This window comes from Gopherus flavomarginatus, chromosome 1, assembly GCF_025201925.1.
Source record: "Gopherus flavomarginatus isolate rGopFla2 chromosome 1, rGopFla2.mat.asm, whole genome shotgun sequence".
Classification (NCBI taxonomy): Eukaryota; Metazoa; Chordata; order Testudines; family Testudinidae; genus Gopherus; species Gopherus flavomarginatus.
The window spans coordinates 272,210,001-272,228,259 of NC_066617.1; the positions used below are offsets into that span (position 1 = coordinate 272,210,001).

General features: G+C 38.1%; 1 protein-coding gene across 1 annotated transcript in view; it reads right to left on the bottom strand.

The window, feature by feature from the left end:
- The window catches only part of IPO5 (importin 5), an 88,078-nt gene extending 74,905 nt beyond the window's left edge, over positions 1 to 13,173 (bottom strand). Inside the window, exons 1-5 of the mRNA XM_050952272.1 lie at positions 13,097 to 13,173; positions 3,879 to 4,071; positions 2,350 to 2,452; positions 1,994 to 2,090; positions 1,254 to 1,358 (exon numbers count right to left, since the gene is read on the bottom strand). Coding sequence (XP_050808229.1) covers positions 1,254 to 1,358; positions 1,994 to 2,090; positions 2,350 to 2,452; positions 3,879 to 4,062 — 489 coding nt within the window. The 5' untranslated portion in view covers positions 4,063 to 4,071; positions 13,097 to 13,173. The remainder of the gene's footprint in view (positions 1 to 1,253; positions 1,359 to 1,993; positions 2,091 to 2,349; positions 2,453 to 3,878; positions 4,072 to 13,096) is intronic.
- Between the last annotated feature and the right edge of the window lie 5,086 nt (positions 13,174 to 18,259).

The window sequence follows — 18,259 nt, forward strand, 5'->3', positions numbered from 1 at the left end:
CCATTTGATGGCAATTCCTATTGCTAATTAGTTTGAGATGGTCTGTTAGCAATTCATTTAGCGTATACTTTGATGTTGCATAGTTCTAGGGTTTTCTAAAATCAGGATGTTCCACAAAACATCTTACAAAAAAGTCTATATATTAACCAAACTTGCAATCTCATCAAAAATGAAATCAGGTTTGACAAACCTGTTTCCCATAAATTCATGTTGATTAGCATTAATTATATTCTCAACATTTACTTCTTTGTTCGCTAAATACCAGGTCAGTTTTCATTATTTTGCCTGGGATAGATGTTAGACTAACGGTCCCATGACTACCTAGGTTATCGTGCCTGCCCTTTTTGAATAACAGCACATAATATTAGTACTTTTCCTGACTTCTGGAATTTCCTAGATTTCCAAGATTTATTAAAAAGTGATTACTGAGCCAGAGATCTCTCCAGCCAACTGAGTAATCTTGCATGCAAGTTATTTGAACCTCCTGATTTAAAAATATTTATCGTTAGCAGATGTCTAACATCCTGCTTACTATTTACAATTTCATAATCTTGCATTTTCTTATAATATACGATTGAACATAATTCTTTTTTAACATACACCAGCAAAGACTCTACCATAAATTAATTTAATTCATGTTTACTGCTCAAATGTTACTGTTAACATTTAAGCTATTGATCACACTAAAATAAACTATTATTTCCCATAGAAATTTAATCATAAAAGAGCGTTTTATCTTAGACCCTATTTATTGTGTTACAACAGCACCCAACTTGTATTTGAGGGTGGGCAAACAACGAAAGTCTCTGTGCCAAAGAGCTTACAGTTTCAGACTATGTCAACATTACAGCTTGTGTTGGCATAATTTATGTCGCTCAAGATGTGACTAAATCAACCCCAAGCGATGCAAGTTATACTGACATAACCGCTGGCGTGGACAGCACTATATCAGCAGCTTCTCCTGCCTACATCGCTACCTCCGCTTGCGGAGGTGGTTTTATTATGCTAATGGGAGAACTCTCTGCCATCTGCATAGAATGTCTTCACTAGACGCGCTACATCAGTGTGGCTGCACTGCTCCAGCACTGTGTGTAGACATGCCCTATGTGAACAAAAAACTGATTGGGAAGAGAAAACAATGTGGAACATACAAGAATTCACAAGCCACTAAGGAGTTTACAAATCAATGGCTTGTGCTCACGTTAAGCAATTATAGGTGACAGTGATAATACACCTTCTGTATGGTTTCTTACCTGCAAGACTCCAGGTAGCAAGTCTGCAAAATGTTTCAGAAGAGGAAGATTGTGCTCATTAGCAAGTACAAATGCAGCTGCAGCCCTTGCAGACAACATCCTAACCTAGAGGGAAGGGGGGTGGGGGGGGAGAAAAAAGGCTGTTTCAGGCTAAGATTAGAGTTTGTAATGGTATAGACACATTTGAGTGCTTTCATATTTGATATGGTTTTTAAACTAGCTGCAAATATGTCACACCAGAGCCACTGTAGGAAAGGCTACATTTTAGATTCACTTTTAGTTTGCAAATATAATGAATTTTTCTAAGTGGATGTGTTTTTCACCAAGGGCTTCAATAAACTCATCCATCAGAAATCTTGTCACAAATCATCTCTTTCCTTCATTACTTTATCTTTACAACACCCCTATGAGGTAGTATTATTCACCATTTTTACAGAGGGGGAACTGAAAGACAAACGGTAAAATTTTTAAAGGTAAGTAAGTTACTTAGTAGGCTAAGTCCCACTTTAAAACTAATATAGGCACTTAAGAGGTAAGTCTGAAGGAAAGTAATCTGACTTACTTCCAATATGACTTAGGCACTTTTGAAAATGTTACCCCTCTGGGACTTGCTCAGGGTCAGAAAGCAAATTTATGGCAGAGCAGGGAACTGAACTCCAGTCCACAGAGTCCTAAATTAGCACCCTAATTATGGTATCATCCTCCCCTCTTATGATTCTATAGAAGAACATGTGTATTACCGTTGGATGCTCCTGATCTTGCATACATTGAACCAACATCCGCTTAATGACCTCTAAATAGTGTTGTTGCTGATTCCCAAAAATCCCAGGAAAGTTCCTAAAGATGACGAAGAACACCTGCATTAACGCATTTTAGATAGGTTTCAGACCTTAACAGACTGCAAATGACATGTTAAGATATACTTAAACTCAGTAACAAATGCCCTACCCTCTTTTCTCGATGTCAAGTAATATGCCATATACCAGAATATAAACAGGACACAATCAGTTGTAAGCTATTAGTTTCTCCTATCTTGCCCTTCTTACAAGCATTGATTTAGCTAAAAACTCAAGCGCACTGAGGTCCAGAAGCATACCAAAAAATATGCAGAGCGGCCTCACGCAGTCCCACATTCTGAGAGCTGACGGAATCAAATAAGAACTTCAGACCTTCTGGCCACTGGTTATTGCCATCCTCATCTAGAAAAAAAAGTCAACGTTTACAGGAAAAATAAACTTTAAAGGTGGCTTAAGTTTCAAATACAACTTACAGCAGTTAATATACTAGGATATCAGTTGTGCAAAGCCTTTGCACACTCTTCTAGCATTCAACTAAATCAGGACTGTGAGCAGAATTTAAGTTAGTTGAAATTAAGAGCAACATTTCAACAGGAGCAAATTGGTGCATATTCAGACTTCGTAAAAAACAGTACATTTAAAAGTCATTTTTTTTTCAAATAAGATTCCAAACAAAATTAAATCGCATTTGTATAAAGGCCATAGCATAAAATAGGTAAAAAAAGGAGATGGGTATCTGACAAGCAAAACACACCAAGGTACAGAGATCAGCATTTACTCTTATGAAAAAACATTCACATATAATAAGTACTAATTCAATAAAGTCTCTGGCGCACAACTGAAGAGTCAAGGAAGTGAAACTTAAGAAAATCATACCAAATTCCAATTACATTTCCTTAACTGTGCCATCTGAAGTCGCCTCTACATGGATAACTAGGGCCCTAACAAATTCATGGTCCATTCTAGTCAATTTCACACCCACAGGATTTCACATTTTCAGATGTTTATCTGAAATTTCAGAGTTCTGTAACTATGGGAGTCCTGACCCAAAAAGGGGTGTTTGTGTGGGGAGGAGATACAAAACTGTTATAGGGAGGTTGCCACCCTACCTTCTGTGCTGCTTTCAGAGCTGGGCTCTAAAGGCAGCAGAAATGGCGCTTCCTGCAGCTCCAGGAGGTTCTTGGAGGTGGGTCTAATGCCCCATGCTGCTGCGAGCACCTCAGCCGGGGGCTCCAAGTTGCTAGTCTGGGCTGGGAAGGGACAGGACTTGCTCTTTCCCTGCATGGCCACTCTCAGAGGTGAGATCAGACCCACCTCCGAATACTTTCCCCTGCTACAGGAAGTTCTGCATCTGGGCAACAGCCCTGGAGCTTCCTGCAGGAGAGTAGCTGGAGGTGGATCTGATCTCCCCCCGAAAGTGGCTATGCAGGGGAAGAGCAAGTCCTGTCCCTGCCCACCCTGGGAACTATTCGCTGGTGCCCAGGGAATGTTAGGAGCTCCCAGCTCAGGCACACCAGCCCTGCTCCTCCTCCAACGGCTACATTTCATAGGGGAGGGCTTATTTCACGGTCTGTGACATGTTTTTCATGGCCGTGAACTTGGTAGGACCCTACCGATAAAGGGCAACATAGTACAAACTCAGATCATTATGTTTTGTTTTAAAGTGGCAATATTAAATATCTAACCATTTTACTTACACTTCTGTCTAGACTTGCTTTCTTTTAAAAAAGTTAGCTACTGTACTTTGAAATTCTACTTGAGATTAGGAAGCAAAATACAATGCAGATATTTACATATAGCTAGTGACCGTTGCATATACATAACATACCTATTAAATTCCTGGCCAGCTCAGCAACAATGTCACAGATCTTTTTCCTCATACTAGACTGTGTTTCCATCTGAATAATCAATAGCAGTTCACTTTTGATGGCAGTTTGACCATCTGGTGAAAGAGCTGGATAGACTTCCTCAAATGCAGAGGACAACAAGCGTCTTAGAAGGACAGCTGCCATTTGTCTAGCCTATTGCAAAAAGATATTGTATATATTACTATGTTTTTCTTGGAAGAAGTCTCATAAGCAAGATATTAGTTCTACTCCTAGAAAATGTTACACTTTTATACACAACAATCTGTTTGATAAGTCGTTTAATCAAATTATTTACTTGGAAAGAGAATAAAGCACGTACATAGTTCAGATGTACATTTTTAAAAAATAAAAATGATCTCATCAATCCTTTCTAAAATGCAGCACTGTCTTTTCACACAGATTTCAGGTTTTTTTAAACTAAAACAGATGTGTCCTAACGTATCCAAAAAGGTGATTTTGCATGAAGCGTCTCAGCAAATTTTGTACTCTTTTTCCACAAGAACATTAATTTTGATATTCAGATCCAAACATCCCACTCATTTGAACTCTAATACTCTCTCCACCCTGCCCCCCCCCTACAACTTTTAGCCATTTTCTTAACTTTAAGCACATGCTTAAATCTCATTGAGTGAGCTCAATCAAAAGCATATACAACTTCAGGGTCACTGTAAAATGTCATTTTTTGCTCACAATAGAAGACAAGTGCTAGCGTATGCAGAGGAATACAAGTTCTGTCAAATGAAAGGAGCTTTGATTATGTTTAGTAAGTTACACAGTAGCTGAATATTCTGTAAAGCAGTGGTTATTAATTTGTGGTCTGCGGACTCCTGGGGGGTCCACAGATGATGTCTAAGGGGTCTGCAAAAAGTTGCCGTTACCATAGAACAGTGGTTTTCAACCTGTGGTGTCTAAAACTTAGAAAGAAGTCCACAATTCCATTTGACATATTTTTTAAGGATCCGCAAATGAAAAAACTATTGTTGTAAAGCAATCTCAGTTATCCCAAGAAATGAAGAAGGAACTGGGAACTTATTAAAGTTTGTTCACAGATGGCAGGTTTACCCCACAAAACATCAGCAGAAGTGGAAATTTATCAATTTTATTAAGAAGATACCTGGATCAATGGTTGCAGCAGGGTTCTTTTTCTGCTCTTTCTGGTTTGGGGAAGCAGATAAATTTATTTTTCCTTAGTATGTACTTTTCAATTATGACAAAAGTACCTCTGGATGGATAATTTATATTTTTTATAAATAAAAATATTAAAGTATCTGATTTTGATGTAGAAATACATAGGAAAGTCAGTCAATTGGTAATAATGATAAATTAAATACCTATTTGAATAATGGTCAAATGTTGCAAACCATTCCAGCAAGAACACCCTGATGGGGGCACTGGTCTATCTTTGATTGCATCCTGGTGTCACCTTTTACCAAGTCTACTTAAATGTTTTGATCACTCACTTTACTAGATGTTAATGGCACCTGCTGGGAACTAACTGAAAGTGGAACATCTTGATTGGCTAGGATCTTCCAAAACCAAACATTATATGTATGTATATCTTTATTTTTGCAACAGGCCACCAGTATACATGGTAGTTTACAAAGCACATTAAACAAGTTAAAATACATGGTCCCTGTCTTGAAGATTTTATAATCTGAACTGACTAGACAAAGATAAAGAAGTTAGCTCAACACATTCAATAGGAATAGTGTCGACATGGGAGGTGGGTAAGAGGGGGGAGGAAGAGGAAGGGGCACACGAGGCACTCTGGGATAGAATTACATTGACTTGGATCTGTGCACTGCAGTGTGGATGCCAGAGCCCTAGGCTTGAGCATGGGTCAGAAAATCCTTAACCTAGGGTTAGAATGCAGTGTAGACACTCTCAAGCCCTGGGTTCACTGACCCAGGTCAGCTGTCTTGAGTCTCACTAACCTTAGACTTACACTGCTGTGTAGACATACCCTATGCGATCTGGGAGTCCATAGTTTCCCCAAGATGCAGGGGAAACATGCCCAAAAATATTGATTGGCTACTGGTTGAACTACAAGGGATACTTCATAAACCAGAAAGCATTCCAGCAATAGAGACATTATAATGACATAATAAATTACACAGAGTCAGGAAAGCTAAAATCATTTGTATGGAAATTTTGCTAGACATGGAAAAACTGTTAAGCTAACCATAAGTGTTCCGCTCTGAGTACATGATGCCTTGATAAAACAGAGAAACTTGTTGAACTCTTATGAGATGTCCACCTACTGCCAAAGACAGATACTTCAGTCAAACAGCAAAAAGGGAAACCTAGTCTGCAGGCAGCAGAATTTTCTTCAGTGCATTCTCTGACTTCATCTTCAGCAGTAGCATCATGAACAATGTCTTCTGAAGAAGATAGTGAGATTATGACAAAAAGCGAAGCTAATCCCATTTCTTCATCTTCTAATAAGAAATTTGCTACTTCATCTGCTCCAGCTTTGAAAATTACAACCCAGTGGAAAATTCCTCAGATGTTCATCAAACTGATATTAAAAAGGTTTTTGGTTCCATCACTAGAAAAAACAAACGAATATGACTGCTAGAGCTATTTATATTTGCAGTACACCATTTCATATATAGTTGAAAATCTCTGTATGATGAAAATTTTCAATTTACAAATCACTGAGTAGGAAATGGCTTGTAGAAGTCTTCTGAATGCCAAAATGGGCAGTGTGAAAAAGTTAGTGCTCTTCTTGAGTAAGCTCCTTGCATCTCTAGTATCTTGATGGATGGAGCAACATTCACTACTTCATGTTAACTCCACATCCAATGTTTTACTCACTCCAATGCACAACTGAGCTTCACCACACAGCCCAATATATTGCTGACCAGTTTAAAAAAATATAAGAGTTGGAAGGATTAGATTTTTATCACTGTCAGTAAACGCTGATTTCACCAAACTCAATGAAAAACATTTCCATTGATAATAATCAACATCTACAGATAAGCAGCATTTTTCTTTCTTTGCCTAAGAACTTAGAGACCATTAAATTATTGCCTCACCTGCCCATAATTTCCCACAACTGCGAACATCTAAATTGGACTAAAAAAATTTTTAAAAAAAGTGTTTAAACCCAAAATTTCATACAACTGTGAAACTGGAAATGGATAAAAATACTGAAAAATCAAGATCAATATTATCCAAAGTTTATAAAAACACAAAATTGAATTCTCCCAAGGTAATGAATGACTTGGATCCCTGGAAGGTTCTTTTGGTGTGACTAACAATGCTGCTGACAAAGTTTCTTGGGCATTGCAGATTGAATATCCACGCCTTGAGTTATGGATTTGCTGCCCATACAATGTAGCTTTTCATTGGTTATGTTGCAGATCTGAAAATTTTCTCATTACATGTAAAAAGTGAAAAGCATTGCCAAATTTTTCCCCAAAACAAATGAGTGCCGCAGTCATTTCTGAGCAACATTTAATATAGCACTTGCCGTATTATACTTGAGGCGCATCTTCTATTAAATGTATCAAAAATCTTCATATATGCAAGAAGATTTCAGTCGGCCACTGCTAAAGAAAGAGCAGACAGGTGTTACCCCAGAGTAATCTGCACTGACATTCTTGTCAATCTTTCGGATGCACAACTCAAAAGTAACTTCATTGCTTCAACCCATAGAACAGTCCATTCAGATTATGAAATGATAGTTCGGCATTGTGTGATGTGAAAAACAAGCTCCTGAACATTAAGAAACATCTGTGAGAATACTGAACAAAGTCCACTTACAAAAGCTGAAAACAGACAGACAAAATAGTATCACAGAAAATCCAGTGATCACTCTGGCACAAATGCTGCCTATCTTCTTGATCCATGCTTCCAGGGCCAAGACCTTGCTGATAATGACTGATTCAGCATATGACTTCATTGCAGCTGTTGCATACTTTCAAGGAGATACAAATGAACAAACAATTCTGACAGAGGCAGCAAATTATAAAACAAGCAGCAGCCCATCAAGTAATAAGACAACATGGAGTGTTGTCCCATGAGTTGAATTGAAACAGTTTGCTCCATGACGGTGAAAAAGGTTGTGTGTCTGCAATGTAGCTACAGTGGCATAAGTTATTTTAGTCCTTCTGTGTGCTACTGCACATACAAAAAAAACTGGATGGTTTGGAGAATCCTACTTTCAAAACCTAGAAATAAACTGGAAGCTGGAAACAGTGTTTCAGGACTAAAAAGGCAAGCTGGGTGAAGTAATACCTTTTATTGGACCTACTTTTGCTGGTGAGTGAAGCTTTCAAGCTATACAGAGCTCTTCTCCAGGTCTGAGAAAGGTACTATGAATATCACAGCTAAATACAAGACTGAACAGATAGTTCAGCACAAGCAATTAGCATGTATTTTAAGGGAACCTTCAAGGTGAAGTGGCTAGTAACACCCCTGCAGTCATGGGACAAAAAAAAAGGGGGCTTAGTTAGATTGTTGTAATAAGCCATAAATCTACTTGTGGCATTCTGTACCTCAAAGCAGCACCCTGGCACCCCCATATTCACACCATCACATAGTTATGATAGATTTCATACAAAGTATGCCACGTAAGATACCATATGAAAGGTCATGATCTGATGAAACCCATTGTTCTACCCAAATATGTGTAACATTAGTGTGTATTTTGCTGCATGGTTGTTACTGAAATAGGTTGGAAGATTGTTAGGGACATATAAAAAAGGCAAACTGCTCCCAGAGGGGTTCTCAATGACCATTAATCAGCAAGAGTTGTAATAAATAGATTTACAATTCAATGATAGTTGCGGAAGACTAAGGGGACTGCTCAACCCAGTGACTCAGCAAAACCCACTAGGGCACATCTGGGCAAGTGTCTTCTAGGTACACGAACTAAGGATATAAAATAGCGAACAAAGCAACATTCCTTTGCCTTTCTCCTCCCCAACCTATGCTGGAAGCAACAAGAACCATGAGAAGACAAAAACTTCATCTGAGGAGATTGGCCCAGGCTTCTTGGAGAAGAATGTGTATTAAGAACTGTAACATCCAGGGGGGTGAAAAAACTGCTTGCTCTAAATATTGCCTAATCTAATAAGTTTTAAGATTTAGACTATGTATTTACTTTTTTCTTCTTTGGTAATTATCTGACCTTTAATGCCTACCACGTATAATCACTTACAATCTATCTTTCTGTAGTTAATAATTTGTTTTATATTTTACCTAAAACTGTGGTTTGGTTGAACTTCATGGGAAATCTCAGCTCAGGTACATGTCCTCTTCACACTGAAGGAGGAGCGGACTGGGTAATACACTTATGCTGGTCAGGCTTCTGACCAGGGCAAGATAGCATAGTCCATGGAGTGCCACGCTAGGGAGCCGGGGGGAATTGGCAGGTGCCTTTCTCTGTGTTTTGTGAGTGCTTTGGGAGCATTTATGCAATCTAACTGGGTGTGGGACTCCACATGCTCTTGTGTTGAGTGATAGCAGCACCTGTAGGAGTTTGCTGATTGTCACTAACAAAGCACTGAGAGAGAGCCCAGGCTGGAGAGTTAAGGGAGCACAGCGGTACCCCAGTGCCAAGTTATATCTCAGGGATCCCGTCACACCAGTGTCTTTATTTAAGGCCATGATTTTTAGTGTCACACAAGGTTATGAATTTAAGCTCCGAGGCTTGTCTTTTGAAAGTGTTGTGCAGGGTTCCTTGGGGGAGGAGGACTGAGAGGTTAGATATAGAAAGATCACTTTCAACTTGTCTCTCTAATATCCTCAGACAAAGTTACAATACCACTGTACATATCAAGGCTATATTAAGATTAGAAGAGAAAACGACAGATGAAGAGTTGACTGAATATGCATCAAATGGAGGAGATTCTGCTAAAGATATTGATAATGTAAAGCAAGATAATTTAAGGGTTGCTCTGCTGCCCACCTAGCGTAAGTGCATTTAAAAATGACTTTTTGATAGTTGCTGTGTGTTTTATTTCTGTTTAGGTTTTTTTCTCCCTAACTGTTCAGCCTTGAATAAAGTTCACGTGTAAATACTAAGCTAACATCGCTAAAAAAGGTAACAATTCTTTCACTTCTTAGAAAGTAATTTCACTGTGCTTCACATTATTCTCAGCTGAAATAACTCAGCTGAGTAATTTGCTTTTTTGTAATTAGGCTTAAGTATCTAAAGCTAAACTTATTGGAGATCAAAGGTTTTTTTCCCCTTACTGTTGTTTTAATAAATTAGTGCTTTAAAATCCTTTACTATTACTGACACGAGACATTGTCTGACCAGTATTTGACTGGTCAACTGACCAATTATTTTCGAACTGGTCATGTGTCCAACCCCACAAATACATAACACAAAGATAAATTAATAAAGAAATATAAAGCCAATACAAATATCTAGCTCATAACTAGATCTCAAATCTCCCTTATAAAGGAGGTGTAAGTATTATCACCCCCATTTTAAAGATGGGGAAACTAAGGCATAAGATCACACCACCAGGCCTGTAGCAGAACCAGGAACAGAATCCAGGTTTCCCAAGTCCCAGCCTAGTGCTCTGCCCCACACTGCTTCAGAAATAAGCTACTATGTTGATGGGTGCTAGAGACACTCTTAAAATGAGTTACTACATTGCTCATTCATGCATGCAACTAGACAGGACCCACTTTGGATTTACAGACATCATCATCCACATTCATTGGGGAATCTGACAAGAATTTCAGGGAAGTGTATATTTCATAATGCAATCCATGTTCTGTAAAGGAAAACATCCACAAATCCATAACTGGATCAAACATAATCCTGCCATGGATCCTGCCTGTGGATCCAGTATTCTAAGATCACAATATCCCTAGTTGCTGAAACCAGTAATCCAAGATCCATTAGTCAACAGAGTGCACAATGAGGAAGACTTATGAAATATTCATCCCCTTTAAAAAAGAAAAAGTGATTACTGGTACCAGCAGAATCAAAGATGAAACTGAACAGGAAGCTGGCACAAGCGCACACAGGGAAAAAGAGGGAGAGGAAGAAGGTGAACCTGAATGTTTGGTGATAGCATCCTCAAGCCTCAGAAAAAGACCCTTCTAAACAACAAATGGGGGCAGGACCCCCCTAAATATTTTAATTTTCTTTAAAATGTCAGCATACTATTAAAAGGGCTTACAGTAATTTCTAAAATAGCTGTCAATTAAAAAATTGAACCTAGTTGCCTCACTTTTAAATGGACACTTTCTCATTCTACTCTTCTTTAACTTTTTCAACTATCTTTTATTTTTTTTTAAAACAAACTACTTTTTGTAGTTAAGCAAAAGTTATATATACACCCTCAACTCTACATTAAAATTTGATAAGTAACTACCTTAGAAGATAATGTTTTCACCCCTCAGCCCATACTAAACATGGATTCAAAATAATCAGGACATTATACATAGCTTTGAGGATCTAAAGAACTAACATTAGCTAATTAATGTTCACAACATCCCTTAAAGAGTGGAAGTATTATTCTTATTTTACAGGGGGGGCAAAGTGCTGTTACTCACCCAAAGGCCACAAGGTTGATCAGCATCGGACTGTGGAGTTCCTGAAAACCCAAGACCACCCTGATTCTTGCCAATTTACCATTTATTAGAGATTTGAAAAGCAATAAAATAATACTTTATGGAGAATGTAATCAAGTGGGACTTTATGAGCACAAGTTTAGACAAATAACATGAAAGCTGCTCAATCTGCAGAAGTTCTCTAATATATATATATATATATATATATGGCATCTAGAGCCCAAGGCAACTTTCTGAAGTACCTCATTTTCCCTGACAGATATAAACACATGAAAGAGGGTTCCATAATATTCTGAACTCAGAAGACATCTCTGAAGCACAAGGCTTTACGCATCTCTGATCTTGGACAAGAATTAAGCACTCTCAGCTTTATGCAGCTAGCAACCAGCAATAATAGATTCAGACTCATAAGATGCTTAATTCTCATCCAAGATCAGAGGTGCTTAATATTGAGAAAGCATGTAAAAGGAAGGTGGTTTGGCATCTGGGAGATTAGCAGTACCATTAAATATGTAAAGTTTTTAAGCTGTAAGGAAAAAATGTGATTATATATAAAGGGGATCATTGCCTGACTAGGATAACACTACTGCTCTCATGTTTTTCTTCCAATATTTATAGAGGAATTCTAAATGATATCAAACATCTTTTCATGATTCAGCAATAAGTTTCTAATTAAAGCTCCATATTGAAAAATTAAGTACTCTTTTACATTTCTAAAATGATTTTGAGTTTTCTGATGTTAAGTTAGTGGTTCTCCACTTTACGTGTCCAGGTATCAAAGGATAAGTACTTCTTGTAAGATTGATTACTTCTGAACTGCAGGACATTCTGCAATGTGTAAACACTCCCAAAGGGAGTACCTGAGAGACACACCTGGTAAACTTTTTTACGTTGTAGTACACAAGCCAACTTCATTTAGTGTTTGATAGTTACACAAACCCAAGTTCTAAACTAATGCCAGACTTTCTGATCAATTATAGAATTTTTTCCCCCAGTAGAGCACAAAATATATGTGAATAGTTAACACTTTAAAAACACCTTTCCCTCATGGTCAGCTACCTTAAGTAGTCAAACAGAACTTAAGCATTCTTTCCAAGCAATTCACTTTTTGTCTAAAATGTTAGAAATGTCAGCCCAAGGGTTACTTCATTCTAAGGCCTTGTTTTTAAGTGTAATTTGTCAACCATAGATATAGGCGACACTACTGTAATACATACATATAAGTTCATGTGATAAATATTGTGGATAAGCTTTTCTAGGAAAAAGGACCATTTGTTAATTCATTTGAAATAATGTACACAGAGAAAGCAAGGCAGGTACAGGCAGCCATTGTAAATCCCCAAAACAGAATTAGTAAATAGGAAACTTAGAAAGACAATGTACAACAAATCCACAGATACATATATACAATGAGCTACATATGAATGAAATCTAAACCCAGCTCTTTCTAAATGTGCTGAATTCAGGATGACTCACTACTTAAAAAAACAACAAAAAAAACACAATGCCAGATTTGTCACTCAGTCACTCATCCCTGCAACAAAACAGCTCTCACACACACCCCTCCTGCTCCAAACCCTTACCTCCCCACCCAGTAACCTTCTGAACACTTTGCAGAATGATTCTTAACACAAACCTCTTCAGCAGCAGCAGCATTCCTGATGGCTTGTAAAAGGAATGTGATCTTGGACTGGCCTGGAATAGTCTCATATGTTTCCTACACAAAGAAAAGAGTAGAGGTTACTACCAGCAAGTGACTGCTGGAAAACATACAAAAGGCATTAACATTAAGTACCTTAATTGCTCCAGTCGGAGAATCCATTGCAAATTATTAAATAAAAGGATAGTGCATCATATACATAAAATTAAGCTGACAGAGTACATTGTGACAAATATAGTAAATATTTGGACTATTTTGTAAAATTAAAAAAGGCTTGGTAATATGAATCCTACCACCTGGAATGAAATTGGCTTATACAGTACAGTCTTTCTGAAAGTGTATCTCTAACTCAGGCCTGTAATGAAGATTTATTTCAAAGACCTAAGTTAAGACTGGGACCAAATATCAGAAGCTTTTCTAGACAGAAGAATAATGTGACCCAAGTGTGAATTTTCAACTGATATTTCAGATGTGTGAGCAAGTTTTATTTATAAGAATGAACTTCATCTTTGTAGTAAGATTTTTCAGAAAGAAAAGTTAGGTAATCCCTTTAAAATATTTTACCCATTTTTCCACTCAAATCCTAACAAAGTTCACACATGTAAACACCTAACACAAACTTTTAGATAACTTCTGCACAAAATACAAAGCTGTTCTCATCAGCCCCATTCCCAACAACTCTATCTGTGACTGCTCTCCATAACTACAGTCCATAACTACTTGTCCCTTCACTCTAAACCAGTGGTTCTCAAATTTTCTGTATTGGTGACCCCTTTCACACAGCAAGTCTCAGAGTGCCATCTCCCATATAAATTAAAAACACAGGATTTAAATAATGTTCAGTATAAAAAAAAGTTGATAACCTTATTTTCTTTACCTTTTCTCACCGCTTTTAAATTAAGACTAACACATTTTTTTATTAAAATGTTATAAGCAGAAACTTTTTTTTTTTTAAATAATTACTGTTTAATACTGGGGGAGCTTGAGAAGAAACCGTCATCACTTTTCACAACAGACTTAGCACCCCATTGCCACCCTTACTTACTTCTATGCTGCTGCTGGCAGTGGTGGTGCCTTCAGAGTTGGGCAACTATTCCCCACTCCCTCCCATTTGCACTCTGAACTCCTACTGACTTCCCCCTTTCTACAGTAGAACCTCAGAATTGTGAACACCTCGGGAATGGAAGTTGACCGTAACTCTGAAACGTTCAGAATTCTGAACAAAAAACTTTATGGTTGTTCTTTCAAAAGTTTACAACTGAACATTGACTTAATACAGCTTTGAAACTTTACTATGCAGAAGAAAAATGCTGCTTTTCCTCTTTAAGTAGTTTACTTTTAGCAGTACTATACAGGCGAGTCTCATCTTACGCTGGGGTTACGTTCCGCTGTCGGTGCGTGAAGTGAAAATCGCGTATAGTCAAAATTACATTGAGTGTAATGGCCGGTGGAATTGCCCGCACTACAGGTACAGTATTTAAATTGTTATTTTTCTCTTTTTTTTTGCTGATTGTGCAAAGCTGAATTCACGCATGTTAAATGTGCATAAGATGAGACTCGTCTGTATTTGCTATTTTTTTGTCTCCGCTGCTACCTGCTTGTATACTTCTGGTTCCAGATGAGGTGTGTAGTTGACTGGTCAGTTTGTAATTCTGGTTCTACAGAAGTTCTACTGTACTACATTAGGTTCAAGCATCTTGTCCTCATTTTAATGACCTATAAATAACATTATCCCTCCCCTCTTTTTGATTCTTCAAACATCTCCAGCTCACCCCCATCTCACCAGTGCACCAAGCTCCACCTTCCATTTGCCCACTTCACCTACAATCCTCTATCACACCACCCCTTATATGTGCAATGCCCTCCTTGAACTAAAAATTGTGAGACCAGTACAAAATCCTTCTCCTTCAAATCTCTCATTTCTACTGTGCTGCTCTAAAAATACTGCATAATAAAAACAAGGAGGAAGGTCATGGGGAAAAGAAATATTTACATTACTATTGTTATACTCTTCACATTATTTGTTCTTTTAGACTGTGAGCTTTTTATTATTCTATAATTCACATTTGCTGCCTATCCTCCACATCCCAATCATTGGAATAGTCCAATGACAATCTTAGATGCAGCAAGACAAATAAGTTAGCAGACTTGTCAAATGTAAACTAGAGAGATCCAAATTCAAAGGAAGGAAATATTATGGAGTTTGGTCTGCAGTCAATAAACATAACTGTCCATTATTCTTTGAGACTGGATGAAAGAAGCGAAGGAACCAGTTCTTAGCAAGATGGTTTGAGTCAATTGCATAAGTGATGCAAAGTATTATAACAGAATGTTATCAGTTTGGGACAGTTATATTTTTCCTGAAATTTTGAATTAAATAAGTTTTAAAATCATACACACTATTCAGAAGACTAACATAGTACCAAGCACCTGGATTTTGCTGTGCAACTAATCTCAAGCAGTCCTCGTGCCCTCTTTAAAGCTTCCAGTTTGATTTAAGAGTTTAGTTCTAACAGCTATTACTACTCAGTAGTAACACAATAAAAAGTAATTAATGACAGGGAAAGTGACTGCACTAAATTTTGCATGCTAGTAAGTACAAACATGCTAAACATAAGCTTGGTGCATTGAACTGTACTTTTCATTTGTAACATAATTTTATAAATATTTATAACACTAACCAGTTAATCCTCAACATTCCTTTGAGATAAAATTATTCCCATTTGTACACAGAGAAATGGTGGCATAAAGTTCTCAAGTGACTTGCCTGAGCCACAAAGCAAGTCAGTTGCACTAGTACTAGCACTCAAAAGTTCTAGCTATTCATGATACATAGTACAGTAACTCCTCACTTACTGTCCTCCCGCTTAACATTGTTTCAAAGTTATGTCGCTGCTCCATTAGGGAACATACTCGTTTAAAGTTGTGCAATGCTCCCTTATAACATCATTTGGCTGACTTTATAAGGGAGCATTGCACAAGTTTCTCTTCTCTGCCTCCTCCCCCTCCCTTCTTCCCAGTGCTTCCCCCACCGCCAAACAGCTGTTTGGCAGAACTTAGGACTTTCTGGGAGGGAGTGGGGAAGCTGTCCCCCCACCTCCCAGCAGGCAGACACCTGGAACACAGGCACTTTAGGGGCCCCAGGACCCTGGCCTGCAGCTCTAAAGCCCCTTGCAGAATGCAGACCTATGAGCACGGGCCAGAGGACTGCCCCTGCTCCTCCAGCCCATGCTTGCAGGGCCGCATTTCAAAAGGGGCTTTAGAGCTGCAGACCGGCAGTGCCACGCTGCGCAGAGCCACCTGCACCAAACAGGAGCTGCCCCAGGTAAGTGATCTACACCTCCTGCCTGCCCCAGCCCTGAGCCTCCTCCTGCACCTTAACTCCCACCCAGACCCCGCACCCCCACCCTGAGCATGCTCCCACACCCTGACTCCCTCCCAGACCCTGCACTCCCAGCCCTGAGCTCCACAGGTAAGCCAGGGGCACCTCACCATTGCAGTACAGTACATAATGCCTTTTGTCTGGCCCCCAAAAATTTCCTTGGAACATAACCCCCTCCATTTACATTAAATCTTACGGGAAAACTGGATTCATTTAACATCATTTCACTTAAAGTTGCATTTTTCAGGAACATAACTACAACGTTAAGTGAAGAGTTACTGTATACCAGGGGTTGGCAACCTTTCAGAAATGGTGCGCCAAGTCTTCATTTATTCACTCTAATTTAAGGTTTCGCCTGCCAGTAATACATTTTAATGTTTTTAGAAGGTCTCTTTCTCTAAGTCTATAATATATAACTAAACTATTGTTGTATGTAAAGTAAATAAGGTTTTCAAAGTGTTTAAGAAGCTTCACTTAAAATTAAATTAAATGCAGAGCCCCCCGGACCGGTGCCCAGGACCTGGGCAGTGTGAGTGCCGCTGAAATTCAGCTTGCGTGCCGCCTTTGGCACGCGTGCCATAGGTTGCCTACCCCTGCTGTATACCAATAAGTGTTCAATCGTGTATTTTATGAAATAAATTTAATAAGAAGCTTTTGATATTGTCTTTAAGAGTTTACTAGGTTTGCACATTAGCTAAACAGTCCCATTCTACGCTAATTTCAAGCCACTGACACCTGATATTAGTGCAACAAACTTGCAACACCGTATGTAATCACATTTTACTTACAAAGGCTGAAGGTATCTAGGCTGGCTAAATTCTGGAACAATGAATTCTAAGAGAGCAGTCATAAGATTCAACAAGCAATTAAGCACTAGCTCCTGCCCATTTATTTGAAATGGCTGTTCTTCATAGGTTCTGGAATTTAAGAACAAGTGTCATACTGGGGCTCAAGAATGAAAAGGTTTTGTGTACTTGTGTCTAAGCTATAAAGACAAATTAAGGATACAGCCATTTTTCAGGGTAATAATATGGTCATATTAAGCACATAACTAACTGACATTAATGAGAGTTCTGTATAGAGCAAGAATACACTTGCTCTACATTTTTTCCTGGAATATGCATAATGTCACTTAAAAATCTACCTATTAGAATTAATCAAAATCTTGACCCTAAAAGTAAACTAGCTAGAATATGAAACCAGAAACATCGCTCCCTGGAGTAAAATCAAATCATACTACTCAGTGTATTTTCACAGTTACCTAACCTCTTAGTAACCAGTTCAGTTTGCCAACAGTAGATGAATTTCTAACTGTTTAAACTAAACAAACTAAATATTGAAGGCTGAGATTATCATTTTAGGATAGAAATAAATTATGGGTACGTTTATTAGGAAAAAAATCTAAAATTCACAAGAGAAACATGACTCATTCCCAAGCAAAAGCATATTTGGAGAGTGTATTTTTGGACACAGATTGATTTTTGAGACAGTACAGATTAAGACATTTTAAATTTATAAATCAACATTGGGAAGAGAAATTTGTTTTAGGTATAAGAAACTAAACTCATTATCCAGCTATGTCTAGACTAAACAGAGAAACCAAACATCAATATCAATGTACCTAAATAAAAAAGTACAGGGTATTACTCTGTTTCTGCTGTATTTGAATACAAAAGCAACAGTTTTCAACAGTTTGGTATAGTTAGTCAGATCAAATAAGTATATTTGTTTTGATTAACTACACGTGTCAAACTGCA